A 22,592-nucleotide genomic window follows, 5' to 3' on the forward strand; every position below is an offset into this window, starting at 1 on the left:
TACATATAAATAATAAACATTCGATTAAATGCCTGTTTTTTTACATTAGTAATTCATTTTACACATGTTTTGGTAATAAAATATATATATATATATATATATATATATATATATATATATATATATATATATATATATATATATATATATATATATTTTTTTTTTTTTTTTTTTTTTTTTTTTTTTTTTTTTTTAAAGAAAAATTCGGAGGAGCCACTTGGGAGCTAAAAGAGCCGGTTCTTTTTAGTGAGCCGAGCCCAAAGAACCGATTCTCCGAAAAGGATCGGCTCACTCTTATCGATATAACAGCGCATTCCCCCTCTGCTCGGTTCGCATCGTTTAGCGCGTCGCAGGCTGTCCCCCAATCGAGCGCAGAGACGTTGTGAAAAGAGGCGGAGTCTCTTGTTTAAAATACGCAGAAAAGCCGTTAACTCTTTTGCCGCTCGTCTGTTTGATTCCTAACTCGGTTCATTGTTGTTTGTTTGCTTTTGGCAGTCCAGTCGAGTCCAGTGGTGCTTTTAGCTCTGTTTATCTAGAGGCTGTTCATCTTTGCTACCTTTCTTCTGCTCTTAAATGTCTCGTAAAGAAAAGCTTCACTTCTCCAAGAAGGTAAATCTGCTGTGTACCCTACAGGGTGGAGGCAGGGGTGGATTTGGAAGTTCTGGGGCCCCAAGCAATGTTTTTTCCTGGGCCCTGATTAAATTTATTCTTTTTTTTCCTTGCATAGCAAAATGCAATATTGACTCTAGCTGTCTCCGGTACCTCATCCTTGTCAGACATTTCATTTCTTGCTGCTGCAAAAAAATTGGTAAGCTTTGTCAAGCTTTCTGTGCTGGACTTCCTTTCCTTAATTTTCTTTCTTTTTTGGGCACCGCTGGAGTAATAAGACCGTTTCATGGTTGTGCAGAAGCTATCTTAGTCTACCTCGCCTAGCTTAACTTAAAGAAATAATAATCCTTCGGAGAGGTTACAAACCCGGTATTTCTACTGTATAGTCTAGCTATCTGTAGCTACCAAATCTTGCTATGTATGATTTGCGGATTAGATTAAGACTAGACTCTTTTTCTGTCCTGTTCTTTCAGTTTCTGTTCTATTTTCTAGGCAAGATAGACGTAAATTACAACTAGTCTTGTTTTTTTTTCTTTAATAAACTGCTTTTGTGTTGACTTGTTCTTTCACCAGCTTAGCAGTTAGCAGTGATGTGAACTTACTGTAAATCTGTTACTGTAGGTTACTGTTAAGGATTCAGTTGTGTTTTTTAATACATTTAACATATGCAATGTTGTCCTCTTCAGATTTGTAGATTTAAAAAAAATAAATGACATGGCTTTCACAAAATGTGTTTTTAGTATATTTTTGTTCAAACTTGCTTATTAAAAAATGCCTTTTTTAACATGGAAAAAAGGTACATTTAAATTCAACACATGCATACATATTAGAGCAATTACAAACACTTTTTGAAGTCATGTGTCCTAGACATTGTTGCCTTGAAATGAGTGGTCTGCGTATCATACAATGTCATTACTTGCTGAAGGCTTTATTAAAAGTTTGCTGCAAACTGATTATCTTTCACATGAACTGATGTTCTAACGCTGCAAGGTGGGCACAGGTTTCCTAGGATACATGTGAGCAAACTTTAACTGGATGCCATGTTCAGACAATGACTCAGAGCTTGGAATGTAAAAGCGGCCAAGGAGTGCCATATTTAGAACTCTTAGACCTGTTGTTGAGAGAATGGTAAAGTGTGGATGGTATTAAAATCTGTTAATTATTTTATTTTTTTCCAGAGAAAATCTTTTAAATGAATGTGAATCCCAATGAATAATCATATATTTCTCCCTGTTGGTTGATTTTTTTTTTTTTACTCTAAGTTAATACAAATTAATATCTTTGAGTTAAAGTTAATGTTTTTATGTAACAAATGATAATTTCTCTCAAAAAGGAGAATTTTATGTTATATATAAATGTATAAGGCTATGTGACACAACCCACTTCTGGTTTGTGTTAATTGATTCATTAGAATAAAACTAAATTGTTGGACGTTTCTAGCAACAATATCTACAGCTGACCCTTTTTTGTACCAATAACTCTGGTGTTAATTTGATTAACATGATGGGGGGGCTAAAGGATTTGCATTGTCACCCTTACTGGTTGTCAGACTCTAATTTCATCCAGCACTTTTTCTAAAGAGCCTTATTTTTTGGAGGTGTTGGAAGGGGCTCTGCAGCAGGTGACACACATCATCACCACATCCTTCACGGCTCAGGTGGCCCCTCTGCAGTTCCGGCCCTGAGTGGAGTCATTCAGAGGACAAACTCAAACCCTGTCCACACCTGTATTGCTGAAAAGCTATTTTAACCTGTGATCAGGCAAAGCAGCAGGTCATTAACGGTGCTGACAGGTCTTAGGCTGTCTATAGTGTGTGTTGAGTGTTGGTAGAGAGTAAAAGGTTAATGCTGGGGGGAGGAGAGGCGTGACTGAGGGAAGGTGTACACTGTACACTGAAAATTATACTTCTCTGTAGACAGATTCAAGAGCGCGGGCCTGCGCAGCCTGATAATAAAGCTGCTCAGCTGGAATGAAGGAAAGGACGCAGGGTTTAGCGTTTGGAAAAGAGTATGGGTTGTAAAAGCCAGACGAGAGCTTTAATGTCTTTTCACTTTGGGCACGACTGAACACAAGGTCTCTAGAGATTCTTTGGTCAATTACCAAACAAATGACATTCACCCAGTTCAAGGTAATGGCACTGGAAGGGTCTGCGGAGGACACGTTCAGCACTTCAGAGAAGCACATCTTCTCTGCACATTCACCTGAGCGATACAGCAGCTGGAGTGGTTCCCATAGTAACATAAGGCTTGATTGCGGGATGACATTAGACCTGCCCTTTGGGGGGCACTTCCACTGGGCGGGTGGGGGGTGCTTCTTACCTTACCATGAGGCACAGTCTGAGGAGGGGGTAGGAAGATTAATGCATTCTCACCTTAAAATGAAAAAAGGTTCGAATGTTAAAAATAAAAGAAAGCAAAAAAATAGCTTAACATTAGGATCTTACGAAACCAGCAAATGTTTTAGAAAATTAACAAATGAGCCTGTGTGTATATATAGTAATAACCCTTTATTATTAAAAAGGTTAATTGCCTTAATGAATAAAGAAATATAAGTCTAAATATACCATCTACATATTTGATGGAAAAAAGGTGTCCAAAAAAGAAAGGGAGAAATGGTTGATGTATGGATATTTGTTGAAAGAGCTCAAATATCTTACAAAAATCATTAACACGTCTCATGTCTGTCAGTTATTTATCTAGTCTAAATCTTTAGTCTTCAATGGGACCTTTAATATATGCGTTGATAAAATGATCTACAGGGCCTGCATAAACAAATGTTCAAATCACAGACTGGCACATAGACTTGTAGACTTGAATGTAAACCAGAATACCCAGGTCTGGAGTTTTAGAGGAAATTGAAAGACTTAAATTCAATTTAGCTGATTCTGGAGTGTGTAGCCAAAAACATTGTTTTTTTAAAGGTTTATGATAAAGCTGGATTGATTTAAAGGGTACAGCAGATTTGAATTGAAATAATATCTGACTGAAAAAGTGAGAATGATCATGAACAATAACAGGAAATGAATAAACAACTTCTGAATTAGTAAATAATCAAAGTGGTCATAGAAACATTTTTTGATACTGTATATTTTTGATTCTCTGTTGATTTAAAAACAAACAAAAACACTGTGCATTAAATTACTTTTTATATGAAACAATATGCTGTTTAATGTTTTATGCCTGCCACTTTGACTATAACCAGCTACCAGCAAAAGCTGGCTTACACCTGATTTTCAGCAGATCACAGTGGGCACATAATAATTAGAAAGGGTCTTTTGGGAATAAATTTTGTCTGGGCATATCACATGGACTTCTTTAATGTAATTGTTTTGGCTCTGAGTGGCTCAGCAGACAAAGACACTAATGGTCATGGTCTGAGAATGATGACTTTGAATCCCAGTTCATGCTGCTTTATCTGCAGCAGCCAGAGTCTGAGAGAGCACAATCCCCTCATCACTCCCACTGTAATGCAATGTAACACAGGCCACTGTTAGCTGATGTATTAGAGCTGGGCTTTTGGTGCTTTCCTCCGAATGACAGGTTGCCTGGTGCTGATGCTGCAGTGGCAGCAGTTCAAAAAAGAGGCTGTGGCTGACTATACATATTTTAGAGGAGACGTGCAAATCTTTACTCTCCTAGTGTTGGGATTGCATGATATGGGGGAATCTATTGAGTGGTATAATTAATTGGTTTTGCTAAATTTGAAGAAACAATTGGGTAAAACAATTGGGTGTTCAGCTATTTAATTTTGCCTTCTTTTCATTTACAAATATAATTTTAATCCACATGTTGATGGCCAGTTTATATACAATAAATGTTGCAAAAATGATTCATACTTTTGTGCTTTTTTACTTGTGTAGAAACAAAAAACAATGTGATTTATTTGTACATCAGCAGCGCTTATTGTGTAATTAATTCAGTAGAATGATAATAACAATGCAAAATCCCTCACAAGAGAATCTGATCTCATTCTGATTCAGTTCATGAATATTTATGGAGTAACATCCCGTCTGGGGCTGAGGCCCAGGTCTCTGCACAGTAAAGGCACACCCCTGAGAAGATTCTCTTACAATCCAGAGGAAAGACAAGCAGTGCCCTAGTATTTAAATAAAGAGTGGAAATTATATAAGGTATTAAATATACTGAATTAGGTTTTGTATTTTTCTGGGGGTGAGAAGTGTAGCTGCTTCGTGTGCTTTATAAAAGGAGACGAATAAAAATCTTTTTGACTGAGTCAACTGATAAACAAGATCCTAAGCAAGATCAAGACTGTTTGCTATAAATCAAACAGTGAGAAACACTTAGGCCAGAATGGGTGTATTCATCATTATGAAACTGCTTTATCATACCAGGCCCGCTTTACATTCTGCATGTGGGCTGTGTTCAATTTTAACAGCCTCCCACACCTTCCTAAAAGTATCGCTAGCCAAGGTTCTGTGTGAACAACATGCAACGCAGAGACAAAAGAACTGAGAGCTGACCACTGTAGTCTCAGTATACTTATTTACCTAACTACACAATAAAGACACATACATGATTTGAAAGAATTGTCTGGTTTAATCAAATGAAAAAAATAGTCATACATGATTTTTCTCCAGGGTGTTATTTTTAAAGATATAAAAACAAAGCAAAAAAGAGAAAACAGTACCCTAACAGCAGTTATAGGTATCAGCATAAACCATCACAACGTTCTGAGGTACTGTGGACCCAAGAGATCCAGAAATTAAACACACACCCACACAAACACAAATAAACAGGTCCCTTTCTTTATGCCTTACAGCATGCTTCTTTCCTTTATTCTGGTCACTGTTCGACCACTCCACCCTGTAATAAGCCTTCAGTCTCTCTCACACCCACAGATCACCTCTCCACTTCTACAACCAGATGCTTAAGCTTGCTAAACCTGTTACCATCACACCTGTCAACAATTCCATTCACATCCTGTCCTAAGGGAAGAGAAGGTAGCTGTGTGTCCAGAGGTATGCAGTGTCTCAGTCAGATACTCGTCTCCAACTAATTCTAATCAAATTACAGTTAGCTCTAGTGAGCTTTCATAACACTACGGGTCAAGCCAGCAGAATGTTCCTTCAGAGCAGAGAAACACAGAGAACACTCAAAAAGCACAACCTGGAGGCCAACCATCAGAAATGTTCTGAAATGTCTTAAAGTAGCCAACATATAAAAACAGGATATTTGAGGCGGTGGGGGACCCTACAGTGTGTGTCCATGTTCTCAGACACCTCAAATTAGTATGTAGTCAAACAACATCTTGCCAAAAAAGCTTGCTGCACTGACCAGAAAAGAAACACTCCACACTTAGCGCACACATGCGCACAAGCACACATTTTTCCATGGCTGATCACACATCATAAAACTGCAATACATGAAGTAACAAGCCTTTGCAGAGAGAACGCATAGAGAGTGGCTAAAGAAAAGAAGCTCAGTCTTAAAACTGAAAAGTCTTAATATTTTAGGCGTCTGCAAGGCCTGTTCTTGGCCTGCGATGGTGTTGTGGGTGTTTTGGGTAATGGATTAATAGCTGCAGTATTGGTTACATATAAATCTTATACATACATACATACATATATATATAAAGATAGTGGTCGCATTTAGGGGGGTTAGGCTGAAGAAACAGTAGAGTGACAGTTAGGAAGAACTGAAGACAGGACATAGTGGATCCATGGGGAATGTGGCAATGTGGGACTTGCAGTGCAGTGTTGCTTGACATTTGCAGGGGTCAGGGGTTAAAGGCCTTGTCCTAGTCCTCCCCAGCTGCTGTCAGAGTAGAGTTCATTCCCCTATAACCTGGACCAGCTGGTGAAGAATCCTCATAGTCCACAGTGTTTCACTTTTTCACACAATGCCTGGATAGCTTAGAGACGTATTATTGCTCTTACTTCTTCTTTGCTGTGACATTCTTGCACACCCAGTTCATGCCATCCTAAATAAACAGGATACAAAGCAAGTCAGTGATCAGTAACCACAGAGCAAAGCACTCTAGTGACTTATGCAGGAACATGGCATTCTAGTGAGGAAAACAGAACATTGCTCAGTTCTTAATAACAGTACTGCTATTTCCATGTAAGTTAGGCATTTAGCCAGTTAGTTAGATCTCCAAACAATCAAGGCTTAGTTTCCTAACAGCATTTTATTGAATACTGACAATATGTTATAATTGTGCCCAAAACCTCTTCAAATAATCCACTAATACATTCAGCTTCAACCGCCTGATCAGAGCTGTGCCTGTGTGTTTACTTACAGCAAATTTCTTATTTTCTTGGGGAAATAAAAATGGAAGAACAGTAAAATATGGAAAGCAGTGAGTATTTCAGGACTGGGGAGCTTTAATTCATAACATATGGTTGTGATGTTTATCTATTAATATTTTAAACATTATTATTAAATTACTAGTAGAAGTACTAATAATCATTGTAAAATACAACCAACAGACTCATTAAGTCATAACAGCTGCGTAAGAGTATTTGCGATGGAACAAACATGCATTTTAAACAAAAATGCTGTCTATATCTTTTTAACATTCTAGTCATTTTGCAGCACTTCTATTCATGACAGAGGAAATTAATTCAATATTAAATCTGCCATCATTCAGAATATATTATCAGAGTTTTCAGGCAGCATAAATTGAGTATCCAAAGGGTCTCTCTCAGTGTAAAGTGTATGAATAGTTTGAGCACCCCTGATAATTTTCATGATTTTCCTTTATAAATCATTGGTTGTTTAGATCAGCAATTTCAGTTAAATATATCATATAGCAGAAGAACACCGTGCTTTTTGAGAAGTGAAATGAAGTTTATAGGGTTTACAGAAAGTGTGCAATAGTTCTTTAAACAAAATTAGGCAGGTGCATAAATTTGGATACGCTTGTAATTTTATTGATTTTAATACCTTTAAAACTAATTATTAGAACACAATATTAGTTTGGTAAGCTCATTGACCCTTGACCTACATACACACAAGTGAATCCAATTATGAGAAAGGGTTAAGGTGAACAATTGCAAGTTTTTCTCCTCTTTGCATTTTCTCTGAAGAGTGGCAACATGGGAGCCTCAAAACACAACTCCTAAATAACCTGAAAACAAAGATTGTTTAACATCATGATTTAGGGGAAGGAAACAAAAATCTATCTCAGAGATTACAGCTGTCAGTTTCCACTGTGAGGAACAGAGTGAGGAAATAAAAGACCACAGACACAGTTCTAGTTAAAGCCCGAAGTGACAGGCTAAGAAAAATCTCAGATAAGCAGAGGAAAAGGATGGAGAAAACAGTCATAGTCAACCCACAGATCAGCTCCAAAAACCTACAACATCATCTTGCTGCAGATGAAGTGAATGTGCATTGTTAAATTATTCAGCGCACAAAAAAAGGCTGTATGGGAGTAATTAATGCAGAAAAAGCCTTTTCTGAACACATGCCACAAACAGAGTCGCTTGAGGTATGCTAAAACTAAAGCACATTTGGACAAGCCAGATTCATTTTGGGATAAGGTGCTGTGGACTGATGAAACTAAAATTTAGTTATTTGGAAGGCGGTATGCATGGCGGAAAAAGAACACAGCATTCCAAGACAAACACTTAAAATGTACGCAGCAAAATTGACGTTGCGCCGGGGCTGGATAGAGAAAACAAGACACGACCCTAAACACTGCTCAAAATCTACTAAAGCATTCATGCAGAGGAACAAGCACAACGTTCTGGAATGATCATTTCAGTCCCCAGACCTGAATATTATTGAAAATCTGTGGGGTGATTTAAAGCGGGCTGTTCATGCTCAGAAACCATCAAAACTGACTGAACTGGAGATGATTCAGGAGACCATAAGCCAGAATCTCATTGAAAGCTATAGGAAACGTTAAGTGGCTGTAATTTTTTCAATAGGAGTATCTATTAAATATTGGTGTAATTTTTCTTCTGGAGTGCCAAAATTTATGCACCTGCCTAAATGTGTTTAAAGTATTATTGCACATGTTGTGTTTATCTGCTTATATGATATATTTAACTGAAATTGCTGATCTAAACAACTAATGATTTATAAAGGAAAATCATAAAAATTATTAGGGGTGTCCAAACTTTTTCATACCACTGTAATATCTTTGGACTGCTATCATATGGTTTGAAGTTTTGTGTATGTTCAGTCCAAATTGGGCATCCAACGCAGATCATTTTCTTCCACAAAAAAAGCTGTATTAGGATGTTGTTAGTGTGTTTGCCCTCGGAACGTTAAGTGCAATGTGAGCACAGGTCACTGGGGGTGGAGAGGGGGTGGGTAATCGTGCTCGGGCATGGTACAAGGCAACCAACCCTACTGTAAATATATACCCTTTAGTGTTAATATCATATTAAATGGAAGAGGGAGTGTTCAGTGTTTGGATGCTTGAATGCTTTGTGCAAAGATGTTTTCAGTAAAGCCCAGCAGCACTGATTGTTTATAAAAAGCATCCTGCTTATGTTATTATGTCTGATAACAGCTATTTATTCTTCACCATACCTGTATCATCCTGCCGATCACTCGTTGCTAAGTAACAACAGTGATTGCTTTACTCTAAGCTGCTGGAACTAGTTTTTGTGGAAGCAGTTGCCAATATTAAAATCATATATTTGAATCAATCCTTAGGGCTTACTTGTTTTATTTCTTCTGTTCTTTCTCTTTTATAAAACCAATAAATGGATGACTCCAGGTTTCGTGTCGGCATTTATTAACAATGATCCTTTCATGTTCTATTTATTAACAAGACGTATACTTTCCACAAAATTCAAAATGTATGAAAGACATAGCTTACCTGCACTCCTTCTCCTGTTAGAGCAGAGCAGGACTGGATCTGCCACATGCGATCACGGATGGTGTGTAGGTTAAGACCCTCTGCGATCTCTGAGGCTGGAGCAGCAGTGAGCAGATCTTGCTTATTGGCAAAGATAAGAACAGGAACACCACTAAGCTTCTCCTCATCCAGCAACTCAGCCAGTTCCTGTAAAGGTACCCACAACCATTAGGAACGGTTCCCTCTAGTGTATGTTGTCTTTATTGTTCACTATTCTTTTTTTAGAATGCTTAGTGCCTGAGACAACTTCAATGTCAAAATAAATCAAATTTAATCTTGGAAATATTCAATGGATTTATCTTCCATTACACTGATTCCTACCACTTACAATCCACAAGCATGCTTTAAAACACACATCTCATAGCAGAAAGGTGATGAAGCTTGCACAATTTAATCTATGGAACTTAAAACACTCATACAATCAAACTTACCTGCCCTGTTTCTTCAAATCTCTTCCGATCAGCACTGTCAATTACATATATCTGAAATGAAAATGGTCATAAATGTAATGCAAAGGCAAAAGGAGATAGTAATAAGCAACATAAAATGTATATAAAATCACTGTAATAAGTACTGAACAGTTATCTAAATAGCATTTATCTGCAGCATATGATAGAATTTGTCTGTGTGATAAAATATAATAACAAATACTGTATATTGTGAAAATGTCATAAAATATTATGTAAAGATTTTATCCCATTTTATCCTCAATTTACAAGGCTAATTACCCAACCCACTCATCAGGACTCCCCTAACCCCAGGAGGTTGAAGACTAGCACATGCCACTCTTTTCAAACTGCCGAGTAGCATCACACTGCTCAGAAAAAAGCGCACCGATGATACATCAGCTCACAGATGCCATGTGCTGATTGACATTACCCTTTGAAGTGATCTAAGGAGAGAGCGCCATCTACCCACCCAGAGAGAGCAAGGTTAATTGATCTCTCTTAGGGCTCTGGCAGCTGATGGCAAACTATTAAAATATTGTGATGTAGAATTTTAACCATATCACCCATCCCTATAATATTGTAACTATGCCAACATCATTAAGGTAAGGATTTTAAAAAGCTTGTCATCACTACGGTTGAAGGCCATAGTGTAAAATTAAATAATAAACTACTAAGAGTTTATTGGTCCATATTAGTCTATTAGTCCAGACTTATATAGTTGACTGTAACATCATCAGGAGCAGAAACACACTGGAGCACTTACAAGAATATCTGTGTTTTCAAAGTAGTTTCTCCAGTATGGTCGGATTTTCCTCTGGCCTCCAATGTCCCAAACATTCAGCTTAAAGCCCTGGGACTGCACGCTCTTTATGTTGAAGCCCTGGGAAAGAATAAAAGAGTAACACCCTGGTATGATTTAAAGCAGCGTTATGTAATTGATGTGATGATCCACTGACTTGTTAGCTAAGTCATATTTATGTAACTCCTGTAATAGTACTGCCTCAGTCCACACGCTTCATTCACTTCAGTGATGGGTCAGTAATCCCTCAGCATGTTCAAAAATACGTGGTGTTCTTTAGTGCCGACTCAAAGCTCAAACCAACTGTAGGGGGAGCCAAAACCTAGAAATGCCAGTTCTCACATAATGCTGCTCTAAAGCAGGGCCCAGGCAAGGTGAGGCAGGTGAAGTTATAAAGAACCTTTACATATAATAGCAGTTCTATGTGCTTTACATATAAAAAAAATCAAGGATAAAAAGACATAAATGAAAAAATAAAATAAAATAAATGCATTAGTACATTCTTAAGATCCAGGCTTTTTAAAGAATAACAGCTATTAATCAATCATTGGGATAGAGTCCAAGGTGTTGATAAGGCTTAGGATAACATTAACTTGTCAACAAGAACATAAAAGAAGATTGAAATAAAAGCTTTAGAAAGGATGAAGTATTCAATAATTCAATAATGACATTGCTGTTTTAACACCCGGTTCAACTCAGCAGTGTCAGAGCAAAGAAATCACACACTTATACAGGGCATGGAACAAGGCACTGTCCTTAGTAAAATGTAGGTATGTATGTGAACCTGGGTGGGGGTGATGTGACTGATGTCTTCAGAAGCCAGCTGCTTGAGTAGCGTTGTCTTTCCTCCATTGTCGAGGCCCAAAAGCAGGATGCGCACCTCCTGGTCTGGGGCGCTCTTCAATTTTCGAAGGATCGATAATAAACCCTGCAATTCAATTCAAATGGTTCAGTCACATCAGTATCCATATATTCTGTCAGATCTCATAAAGCAATGGATAAATAACAGAACAGACTTCTCAGTTTGGAAAACAGACTAAAATTATCTGATTTTAGGTACACACTGGCCCCACTGTTTTTCTTCGAAAGCTACCTTATTTAAAGAACGATGTACTTTTGCATATTTTTACATGCTTACATTCACATACGATACCGTCCTTAAATGGTCAAGAGTATGTGTCTCATACAGCAATAAACTAAAATAAGTCTAAACGAGGAGACTGACAAAAGCAAAATGATATATTCTAGAGGCTCAGGGCTTTTTTTTTTATCTGATACCGAGCATTCCCAAGGATACTATCCCATTACTAATACTGGTGTCTTTTTATGCATTTTGGGGCATTTTCGTCAAACACCAATAAATGTTGCCATAAATAATTGACTTAAACAAATTTAAACGTTTCTGTTCCGAAAAAAAAAACATTGTTTGTTTGAGGGGAGCAAACATAATACAAATAGAAGTTTTTTTATTTAAAGTGAAATTCTCCAAAGGAAATGTGAGGATTAATCATCAGTATCGATTTATCCATCCCTACTGGTGAAAAAGAGCAAATTTTATGCCATTTGATAATATCTAGTCCAGTCCATTTTTTCCTTTCACTTGAAGTTTTAGATTTATTTAACTCCTTCTTTTATCCATTTTTTTTAACATACCTGGCATACAACGGTCATTTAAATCGAATTACTCCCTCCTATTTTCTCTACCTCTCAATTGTATCATACTGCTAATGTAATAAAACAGCCACAAATACGTATTTAATGTCTGTGAATTATTACTGTCCAAGACTACGGCAAGTTATTTTTGCCAAATTGACACCAGCCAACTTGAGCTCATGTGGGCTCACATGGGTGGGATTAGGGCTCTAAGTGTGTTTGTATATGTGTTGTTACCTAACCCTAGTTGGGCTTTTACAGTCCACCTTAATCTCACCCAGGTCCCACCTATGCCCCATGTGCAGTGTACAACCCGAATGGGCCCATGTTTTACCCCTGCTGATCCCATTACTAAAATCCACACTCAGGACAAACAAGAAATTAAAGTCTTGGGTCCCAGTTGAGCTATTCATACAGGTTCCACATAGGCATGCAATTTAGAAAATCAGTAAAAAAAAAAAAAAAAAACACATATTATAAAATTCAGCATGTAGTTTTTTCTACCAGTAAAATCTCACATTTGAGATATCAGCGATGATTTCCCTCATAATAATATTACAACACATTTTAACAAGTCGTATTACCAGGACAACATATCCTTAATGTAGATATTTTTTTATCATTAACATGGACCTTTTCCCTCACTGGACTTTCCTTGCTCTTATACATTAAATTTTTAGTAGTAAAAACTCAAGTTACAGATATTAATAAATACATAAATACATAAATACATTTTATTAGCAAAAAAAGTATTTGACAATTGTATAATATTATTATTATTTGATAATATTATTATTACTAGTCAACTCGAATTGTAGATATCTATCATAATATTATAGAGATGCACACATTAAAAATGAGCATTTCTACTAGACAAAACTACATTGATTTACAGATATGCTGACATGGGTATTGTACAAGAACAAATTACAGTGGAGATGTTAGGAATTACAATTTCTACTATTAAACATGCAATTTACAGCTCTGAAAACATATAATAAGGAAGCACAACAATAAGTTAAAAAAGAATTTAATTAAATATGTCATCCTGGAAATATGACTAGTCAGAATGGCTTTATAAATCTGGTGGTCTAATTTTATTAGAAGGGCTGCACGATCTATATCACAGTATATTTCTTCAATTTGCTTGATACGATACAATTCTGATATTGATATGGCCAGTATAAAAGCCACCATCCTTGGAGTAGGTAATCACGCACGAATAGAGATGAGTGATATGATTAAAATATTACATCACAATATTTAGGCTAAAGCTTTTTTTTTACGATACACTGTAGGGCTGGATGATATTGTAAAATAAATCATTAATTATTCCACAAATAAAATGCTCTTTCATGCATCGTACAGCGATTCTCATTACATTTTTTCTGCACAGCATTCAATTAAATGATTTTTTACACTGTCTGTAATGAAATGCACAATTATTTTTGGTACCATAAGAACATGTACCACAATACGATATATATATAATACATAAGTATATGTATGTTTGAGTAACATGAACATTGTTGTTTTATTCTATAAACTATGGACAACATTTCTCCCAAATTCCCAATGAAAATATTGACGTTTAGAGCATGAATTTGCATAAACTTAGAAATGGCTAAAATAACAAAAATGCAGAGCTTTCAGACCTCAGATAATGCAAGGAAAACAAGCTCATATTTATAAAGTTTTAAGAGATCAGAATCAATATTTGGTGGAATAACCCTGGTTTTTCATCACAGTTTTCATGCATTTTGGTATGTTCTCCTCCACCAGTCTTACACACTGCTTTTTGTTAACTTTATGTCACTCCTGGTGCAAAAATTCAAGCAGTTCAGCTTGGTTTGATGGCTTGTGATCATCCATTTCCCCCTTTGATTCTATTCCAGAGGTTTTTAATTTGGTAAAACCAAAAAAACTCATCATCATTTTTTTAAGAGCTGCATATAACATAAACTCGTAACATCAAACTTCTCCCTCTTTACTAATCATTAGCTAGTATTCTGTATCTGTTTGATAGAGCTAAGCTAAGCTAAGCTAACTAGACCTGCAGGTAAAGTTTGTCAGTGTTCTCTGTGTTTAGAGCAGCTGCAGACCTGGATCTACAGTCTGCTCACTCACAGCTCTGAGGTTAGTCAGGTCGCTAGCGCTCAGCAGGTATGGAGGCTGTGCTCAGGTACAGTAAGGTTAGCTGGTTAAAGCTTCGCGGGTGATTCCGACAGAAGCACACCGCTCTCTCCGCTTCTCTAATCTAAATAATCGAGGACTAGAACTAACCCCTCACTCACAGACCGGGTCCGTTAGCCGCCGAGCAAATTAGCTTAGCTAACCCAGCTAAAACTAAAGCTAGCGCTCTCATCTTTAAATCAGCGTGTCTGTTCCCAGCATATAAAACACAACAACACAATATCCTTAACCCGCTATAAATATCGACCCGGGCGATAAACCCAGTACTGCCCCATTAGATTTATAATGAAGATTTCAGCGGCTGGATTACTGACCATGGCGGTGTTGTTTTTCCTGCGGAGACGCCGAGTGGGGTTACCAGGGGAGCCGGGTGACGTCACGAGCTCATCCGCCACTCCGTAGCAACCAAGCGATTTCAGAACCGGATCAACAATTAGAACCAGAACTAGATCAACAATAAGAACTAGAACTAGATCAACAATAAGAACCAGAACTAGATCAACAATAAGTACCTGAACTAGAACAACAATTAGAACCAGAACTAGATCAACAATAAGTACCTGAACTAGAACAACAATTAGATCCAGAACTAGATCAACAATAAGAACCTGAACTAGAACAAAAATTAGATCCAGAACTAGATCAACAATAAGTACCTGAACTAGAACAACAATTAGAACCAGAACTAGATCAACAATAAGTACCTGAACTAGAACAACAATTAGATCCAGAACTAGATCAACAATAAGAACTAGAACTAGATCAACAATTTGAACCAGAACTAGATCAACAATAAGAACCTGAACTAGAACAACAATTAGAACCAGAACTAGATCAACAATTAGAACCAGAACTAGAACAACAATTTGATCCAGAACTAGATCAACAATAAGAACTAGAACTAGAACAACAATTAGAACCAGAACTAGATCAACAATTAGAACCAGAACTAGAACAACAATTTGATCCAGAACTAGATCAACAATAAGAACTAGAACTAGATCAACAATTAGAACCAGAACTAGATCAACAATAAGTACCTGAACTAGAACAACAATTAGATCCAGAACTAGATCAACAATAAGAACCTGAACTAGAACAACAATTAGATCCAGAACTAGATCAACAATAAGAACTAGAACTAGATCAACAATTAGAACCAGAACTAGATCAACAATAAGAACCTGAACTAGAACAACAATTAGAACCAGAACTAGATCAACAATTAGAACCAGAACTAGAACAACAATTTGATCCAGAACTAGATCAACAATAAGAACTAGAACTAGATCAACAGTAAGAACTAGAACTAGACCAACAATAAGAACCTGAACTAGAACAACAATTAGATCCAGAACTAGATCAACAATAAGAACTAGAACTAGATCAACAATTATAACCAGAACTAGATCAATAGTAAGAACTAGATCAACAATAAGAACCTGAACTAGAACAACAATTAGAACCAGAACTAGATCAACAATAAGAACTAGAACTAGATCAACAATAAGAACTAGATCAACAATTAGAACCAGAACTAGATCAATAGTAAGAACTAGAACTAGATCAACAATAAGAACCTGAACTAGATCAACAATAAGAACTAGATCAACAATAAGAACCAGAACTAGATCAACAATAAGAACTAGAACTAGATCAACAATAAGAACCTGAACTAGAACAACAATTAGAACCTAGAACTAGATCAACAATAAGAACTAGAACTAGATCAACAATAAGATCCAGAACTAGATCAACAATAAGAACCTGAACTAGAACAACAATTAGAACTAGATCAACATTAAGAACCAGATTAGAACTAGAACCAGATAAACAATAAGAACCAGAACAACAATTAGAACCAGAACCATATATAATATATATGAAGATAATAATAATTAGTCTTTGGTTAAACAGTAGCTCAAAGTAACAGAAAATAAGCATTACACAATTAGAATAACCCACACTTCCACATGTGAGTTTTATCACACACACAAACATGCAAATACCTGTAAACTACAAACATGCACATGTGTAGAAAATGTATTTAAAGTGCTGAGTGCAGCAGCCGGGTTGCACACAGTGACACAAGAGAAGATAAATAAGAAGCAAGAGACAATAAAACAGAATAGAAAATCAAGGGTTAATTATAGGAATGCTTATGTACAGCAATTGTTCTTGAGTGTGAAGATGTGAGGAAAGCAGCTTTTTTGCAGTCTGGTGGTTTTAATCCTCCTTTGGCTAGAGCACCTGTCTGAGGGGAGGAGGAGGAGGAGGTGAAACAGGGTGCATTTATTTTACATTGTTTGCAACATTTATTTGGACTGAAAAAGGGATTTTTTTAAATATAATAAAACATTGAAATTGAAATTGCAATCAAGGGCACCTTTTAAACATGTAAGATTTTTACAGACATCAGTCCATCCGGAAATATACTGACATGCCAAAAGTCTGACCAGGGATTCTTATCTCAGGGGGAAAGCCTAAAAGCTTGCCTGCATCTGTATATGTTATGAGGTGTTATCTTGTGAATTAGGTTGAACACTGGTAAACATGTTCATGACAAGGTGATTTGAATTATCCGAGTTTGAGTGAGGCCTGATTGTGGGTGCCAGATGAATTGGATATTCCATTTCTAAGGTTGTCTGGACCCACCTTACAGTGAGTGGTAATGATTGTGACCAGCAGTATCTGGCTAGAATTGCCTGTGTGAACAGAAAAGATATTCTGGCAGAAAACACATCCACGTTTAATGCAGGAGGACAAACACATATGTAACGCAGGTCAGTGCATTGTTCTTTACCTTCCATGAAGAATGGCAAACATATTAGGAGACAATATTAGCTTTTGTCCCATGATATGTTGCAAGTCAGGGTATACCATTACAAAACTATCTCAAATCTTTACTACGTCTTATGATTCTTTTTCAGTAGGTCTTGTGATCACAAAGAGATACTAGTCAGCATGGTGGTCAGTGTTTAACATTACTCACACGACAACACTACACAACTTATAGAGTTTAAACACTTTATGAGGATTTTTCATATTGCCATCCCATGACTTTAAGCATGTTCACGTATATCATGCTTCAATTGTCTAACATTTAACAAAGATGTCTGGCATTTTGAGCAACTGTGAGCTCTTCTGTTGGAACCCCTTCACTTAGATTAGAACCTCACCATCTGTCTTTATTTTGAGTTAAAACAAGCAGAGAATCAGTTTATCTTTTTAAGAATTCCGAGGCAGTTTCAAATGGCCAAAGATCTAACAGTACTATTCCAGAACAACAATCGTCCAAGAATTTCCAAGCTGCACAAATAATGGGTTGCTCCAAGACTGGTAAACAGAGAGAGATTTATTCATAAAATCTATAAATGTAAAATAAAAAAAAGAAATAATACAATAAAAATGCTCCATTCAAAACCCATCCTCCACATCAGCCTTTCAAAAGAACTAAAAACTAAGCCATGCATGCACAACTGCAGAAATCACTGCTGGTGACTCCATTTAAGGCAAAAACAGAGTGCCCGACTATAAAAGATACAATAAGAAGTTTTTTTCCTATTTAAACTTGTAAAGTGAGTAATTACAAAACAGTAGCACAGGTGGAATGTACCATGGTGAACAGAGTATTGTGCACCTTGGTTGGTGACTAGTGGTGAACCAAAAAATACACAAAACATTACTTTTAACATGACAGTCCCTCAAAAAAGTAAACAAATACACAATGCAGTAAAATCGTATTCCAAAATATTTTATGCACAAATGTAGAATTTGTTGTGGCTGTTCTTTTTTTGGGAAAAAACAAGGCAAAGAATTAAACTGAATTTATAAAGCATGCTAGGATAAGGAATCTCTACTGTATACTAAACTTGAGAACTTTAATTAGTGACTCCAAACACAAACATGGCAATAACGATATTTTGAAACTAAACTCCAAAATATTACATAATAAAAATATTTTTGACCAAAGGAATCACAGCTGGTTATAATGAGTCTCAATTTCCAATATTTGTCAAAACTGACAAAAAGATCCAAGCCTCAGATTTCGGTTCTGCTGTCCATTGTAACTGTGAGTGGAAACAGTTTATTGAATAGCATGTTCTATAAAACTTCATGATCTTCATAAAAGGTGAATCTACAGTTTCTGTTTCTTCTTGGCTGGCTTAATAGAGGGCATTTCCTCCACAGAATCCTCATCTTCATCAGACGCTTCCGCCTCCTCATCATTTTCTGAAGCTAAGAAAGATGAGAGATTACATTGTTAAAACAGTGCTTGTTTACTTGCCAGAGCTATTTATTTCACACTGTGTTATTTTCTAAATGTATCCATTATCTATTTAAGAGGAATACATTTCCTGTTTTGTAACTGTGATATTTGAAATCTAAAAGAAAGGAAGGCCCATTTCTCTTTTGTACCCCTACCCCTTGTTTTCGAGTTAACCCTTTAGAACAGAGTTTCAAGGGGAAGGGGGGAAATCCTCCCCCTAAGAATTGGGACAACTCTTCAAGTACCCAATACAGATATATCAAAGGGAGGGAAAAAGTTCAGCAACTTAGCTGCTAGTTAACTTATTGTGTGTATATCCTCAGAAAGTGGACAGGTGGTGCAGCAATTAATTATTATTGCCCATTCCTTAATTCCTCTGTTAATAAGCTTTTATTAACTGAGCTGAAATTAGCTTTTATTAACTTTTTTTTTAAACCCCATTTCACCTTCAATGCTGCAGCCTCTGCCATCTGTTGCACCATTTAAGGTGGAACAGGAACATTAGCTAGCAAGCTACTGAGATAAATATTAAAACTACACACTAAAACTACAATAATATAATGGTTATCATAATTTTTAACAAATAAAATACTTAAATTTGTGTTTCTTTGGTCTCTTGTGCTGCCATCTTACCAGCAATTCTCAGCCCCTTTGTTTGAAGTGTGCCTCCAAACATCTAGAAAAAAACTCAGTTTGAAGGGTCATGCAGCCCCAACACTTCCCTCTACCACTCTAACATAACAAGAATCGGGACACCCTAACCCAGAGATGCACATGCAAAGCTAAGTGGTAATGGAATGGAAATGGAATGGGCCTCAAGTGTCCCCCACCCCCCTTCACTCACCTACAAGGTGCAGTCCACTAACAGTCACAGGCCCACTTCCAGATTTTAGGCGAAGTGTCACAGGAGCCATCAACTCAAATTCTCCCAAGCTAACCTGAAAGAAATATATAGTATAAATAGCGTAAGTATCAAAACATCAAAAACCTAAGACATTCTACACTTTACAGAAGTACAAAAAGATTTTTTAAAAAGTTGCTCCATATGGGTAAAAATGTATTCATTAAATCTGTTTTTGTCATTTCAGTGATTTAAATAATCCAACAGCACAGAAGAACAGAAGACCACCTTCAGGAAAAGTGAGTCACATTTACTGATACTCATACAGTACATTATGAGTAATAACATGACTTTATTCAGAGTTTTTTTGCTGGAAGATAGAGTCATATGAATGAGTGGCATGGTCAGTTACTTTGTATTTGCTATACAACAAGATATTTTGGTTTCTAAAATAAACCTAAAAAACTGAACATGACTACGTTCACACTAGAAGCCTCATAAACCAATTAGATTCATTTGCCTAAATTAATTTTGGATCTTGACAGTTGTATTTAAATACACATGTGTATTTAAAAAAAGGCATAGCAATGAGAGCACATAGTTACTAATGCTGCCACTGTTGGGCCCAAGAGCAAGACCTAGTCAATCAAGAGCTGATTACAGGAGGACTTTGTCTTTGTCTGTAGTCTTGGCTGAGCTAATCTCTCCATGATACCAAGAACAAAACTGGCTATGGTAACATGCAAATAATAACTAAAACTATGAATAAGAGCTGGGTGACCTATTGAGTTTTAAAGAAAGACATTTTTATACAAGATATAGAATAAGACTAGATTGATTCAATCGATATAGATTACGCTGCATTCCAACTAGATCCTCTCTTGTCTCTTGAAAACAAACAAGCTCATTCAGACAGCATGCTTTTAATAAAACAGAGTGATGGCTGAACCTGACTTTTTAGTGAAACAGCAAAAGTGTGAAGCTTCACTACTGAACCAAACACCAAGTAGACACACCCACTCTATCCTGAACTGAGGGCTCACCAATCAGGTCCTTCACATAAGAGAATAAATCTGACACAGATTCAGTCCAGATTTTAAGTAAATGAAAAAATAACCTCAAACTGTTGTTTTTATTTACCTATTTAAGCATTTTATATGCACACTGCATTGTGTGTCCCTTATTTTTAGGCTACATTAAGTGAAAAAAATTAAAGAGCTGCTAGAACTTTTTTACAGGATGTGTCACTAAATGATAAAAGTGGCTGTGTAAAATCTGGAACACATAGCTTTGTTATCACTAATTGTCTTTGTCAATACCTTAAGTAAGTAAAAAAATGATATATATATATATATATATATATATATATATATATATATATATATATATATATATATTCAGCAATATACAATGTATGTATTAAGCATCAAAGCCCTTCATGATCCCCTCTGCACCATCAGGTTCTCAGATATCAGGCTACTCACTTTCCACTATGCTAGCTTCTCAACTATGATTACAATTTTTGTAACAATAATAACAAATGTTCATAATAATAATAATAATCATATCGTCATCGACAACTGTTGTTGCTATTATTGTAATTATTATTAATATTATTTTTACTACTACAACTACTATTATTATTAGAGAAGCTACCTGTATCCCAGATTTGTACAGCTCTAGATTAAAAAAAAAAAAATCAAAGAAAACAAAACAAATGAAATGAACTAAGAGGTGCTGATTTTTTTTTTTTATAAACTTAAATAGTGAAATGTAAAATGATTAAGAAACTCTTTACCATGGGAAGACAGGATATGTGGAGATTTGCTACAGGCACTGATATTTTCTTTCCTTGATGGTTCATAGCAGTGACTTCCACCACGTTATTCTCCTCCTTAGCTCCCTCACCGAGGCAGATCTAGAGGAGTTTACACATAAAGTGAGAACATCTGAACACACAGAGTTACCAACTAACCAACTTACTGCTCCTAAACTGAATTTTAAACTAAAGTTATTACAAACCGTCCTGAGCTCGAGAAAATGCTCCAGGTCCTCCTCCTCATCCCCTTGAAAAGTGTAGAACGGTACTTCAGAGGATAATTCACAGCCTTCAGGACAAACAGAAACATTTATTACTTAGATTTATAATAAAGTAGGCATTTTACGTTTTAGTAATGTTGCATTGATTTAGCGTAGCTAACCTGTCTAGGTTATATATGCTGAGCCAAACTAGGTGCCATGTAACTTTAACCGGCCGTGTAACATAATGGCCACTGTATCGCGCTATGCTGAAGTATTTATACTCTTCCAGTAAAAAAAACTAAATTTTTATTCCTCTTCTCCACCATTAAAGTAGAGCCATCAACAGCTAAAATGTTTTAGCAGTATTGTTTGCAAGAGGCTTTTTTCCAGCCCGCACTGAATGAATGTGTGAATTTCAGTCCAGCTGCTTTAAGCGCAACATTCCTCCACGTGTGTTAGCCAGAAAGCTAACGCTTAGGAAATACTGTCTGTAAACAACAGAAACTCGGCTTACTAAAAACATAGCTCTCTAGCTGCGCGCGGGCCCCGGCGCCGCCGTCTGAGCTTTCGTCCTCTAAAAACGACATTTCCCCACAATATTCCGAGAAAACGCTGAACTGAGACTGAATTATGAGCAGCACAGACAGAGACAGAGAGGCTTCAAAACATGTGACGAGCTACACTAGACACGGCGCAGGGGTGATGACGTCACAGACAACAAGCTTTTCGTGATATTTTAGTTTCTTTTATTTTTTTCTAAATGGGTAAGTCGTTCTGTAAACCTTTAAGGACTTTTATTTTGTCAGCCATTCATGTTTTGTTTTTTATGTATATCTTTTAATAGTTTTATTACAGCTTCAAAAACAATCTTGATTTTTGATCTTTTGATCTATTGAAGCAATTCCAAATCAGGTCAGAGTC

General features: G+C 36.4%; 2 protein-coding genes across 2 annotated transcripts; both read right to left on the reverse strand.

Moving 5' to 3' along the window:
• Nucleotides 1–5,145: 5,145 nt before the first annotated feature.
• arl3a (ADP ribosylation factor like GTPase 3a) lies at nucleotides 5,146–15,060 on the reverse strand. The gene is made up of 6 exons (XM_007235802.4): nucleotides 14,853–15,060; nucleotides 11,477–11,620; nucleotides 10,657–10,773; nucleotides 9,876–9,926; nucleotides 9,406–9,591; nucleotides 5,146–6,549 (listed from the first exon to the last, which is right to left on the reverse strand). Exons 1-6 carry the CDS (start codon nucleotides 14,853–14,855, stop codon nucleotides 6,502–6,504), a joined length of 549 nt encoding a protein of 182 aa, XP_007235864.1. The 5' UTR covers nucleotides 14,856–15,060; the 3' UTR covers nucleotides 5,146–6,501.
• Nucleotides 15,061–17,875: 2,815 nt separating this feature from the next.
• On the reverse strand, nucleotides 17,876–22,385 carry npm3 (nucleophosmin/nucleoplasmin, 3). Its single transcript, XM_022666648.2, has 5 exons — nucleotides 22,186–22,385; nucleotides 21,672–21,757; nucleotides 21,448–21,567; nucleotides 19,653–19,746; nucleotides 17,876–18,777 (listed from the first exon to the last, which is right to left on the reverse strand). The coding sequence occupies exons 1-5, from the start codon at nucleotides 22,256–22,258 to the stop codon at nucleotides 18,677–18,679; spliced, it is 474 nt and encodes a 157-aa protein (XP_022522369.2). The 5' UTR covers nucleotides 22,259–22,385; the 3' UTR covers nucleotides 17,876–18,676.
• Nucleotides 22,386–22,592: the final 207 nt, after the last annotated feature.

The sequence above is a fragment of the Astyanax mexicanus genome, chromosome 7 (assembly GCF_023375975.1).
Source record: "Astyanax mexicanus isolate ESR-SI-001 chromosome 7, AstMex3_surface, whole genome shotgun sequence".
Classification (NCBI taxonomy): domain Eukaryota; kingdom Metazoa; phylum Chordata; class Actinopteri; order Characiformes; family Acestrorhamphidae; genus Astyanax; species Astyanax mexicanus.

What these genes read in the sequence shown, in the direction of transcription:
- arl3a (XM_007235802.4), bottom strand. An exon ending in TTGAAAACACAGATATTCTT is followed by an intron (nt 9,927 to 10,656) that starts GTAAGTGCTCCA and finishes TTTTCATTTCAG; the next exon opens with ATATATGTAATTGACAGTGC. An exon ending in TAACAGGAGAAGGAGTGCAG is followed by an intron (nt 6,550 to 9,405) that starts GTAAGCTATGTC and finishes CTGTTTATTTAG; the next exon opens with GATGGCATGAACTGGGTGTG.
- npm3 (XM_022666648.2), bottom strand. Translation starts at nt 22,258, where the DNA reads ATGTCGTTTTTAGAGGACGAAAGCTCAGACGGCGGCGCCGGGGCCCGC. An exon ending in ATTTTCTCGAGCTCAGGACG is followed by an intron (nt 21,568 to 21,671) that starts GTTTGTAATAAC and finishes AAACTCCTCTAG; the next exon opens with ATCTGCCTCGGTGAGGGAGC. An exon ending in TAGTGGACTGCACCTTGTAG is followed by an intron (nt 18,778 to 19,652) that starts GTGAGTGAAGGG and finishes CATCTTTCTTAG; the next exon opens with CTTCAGAAAATGATGAGGAG.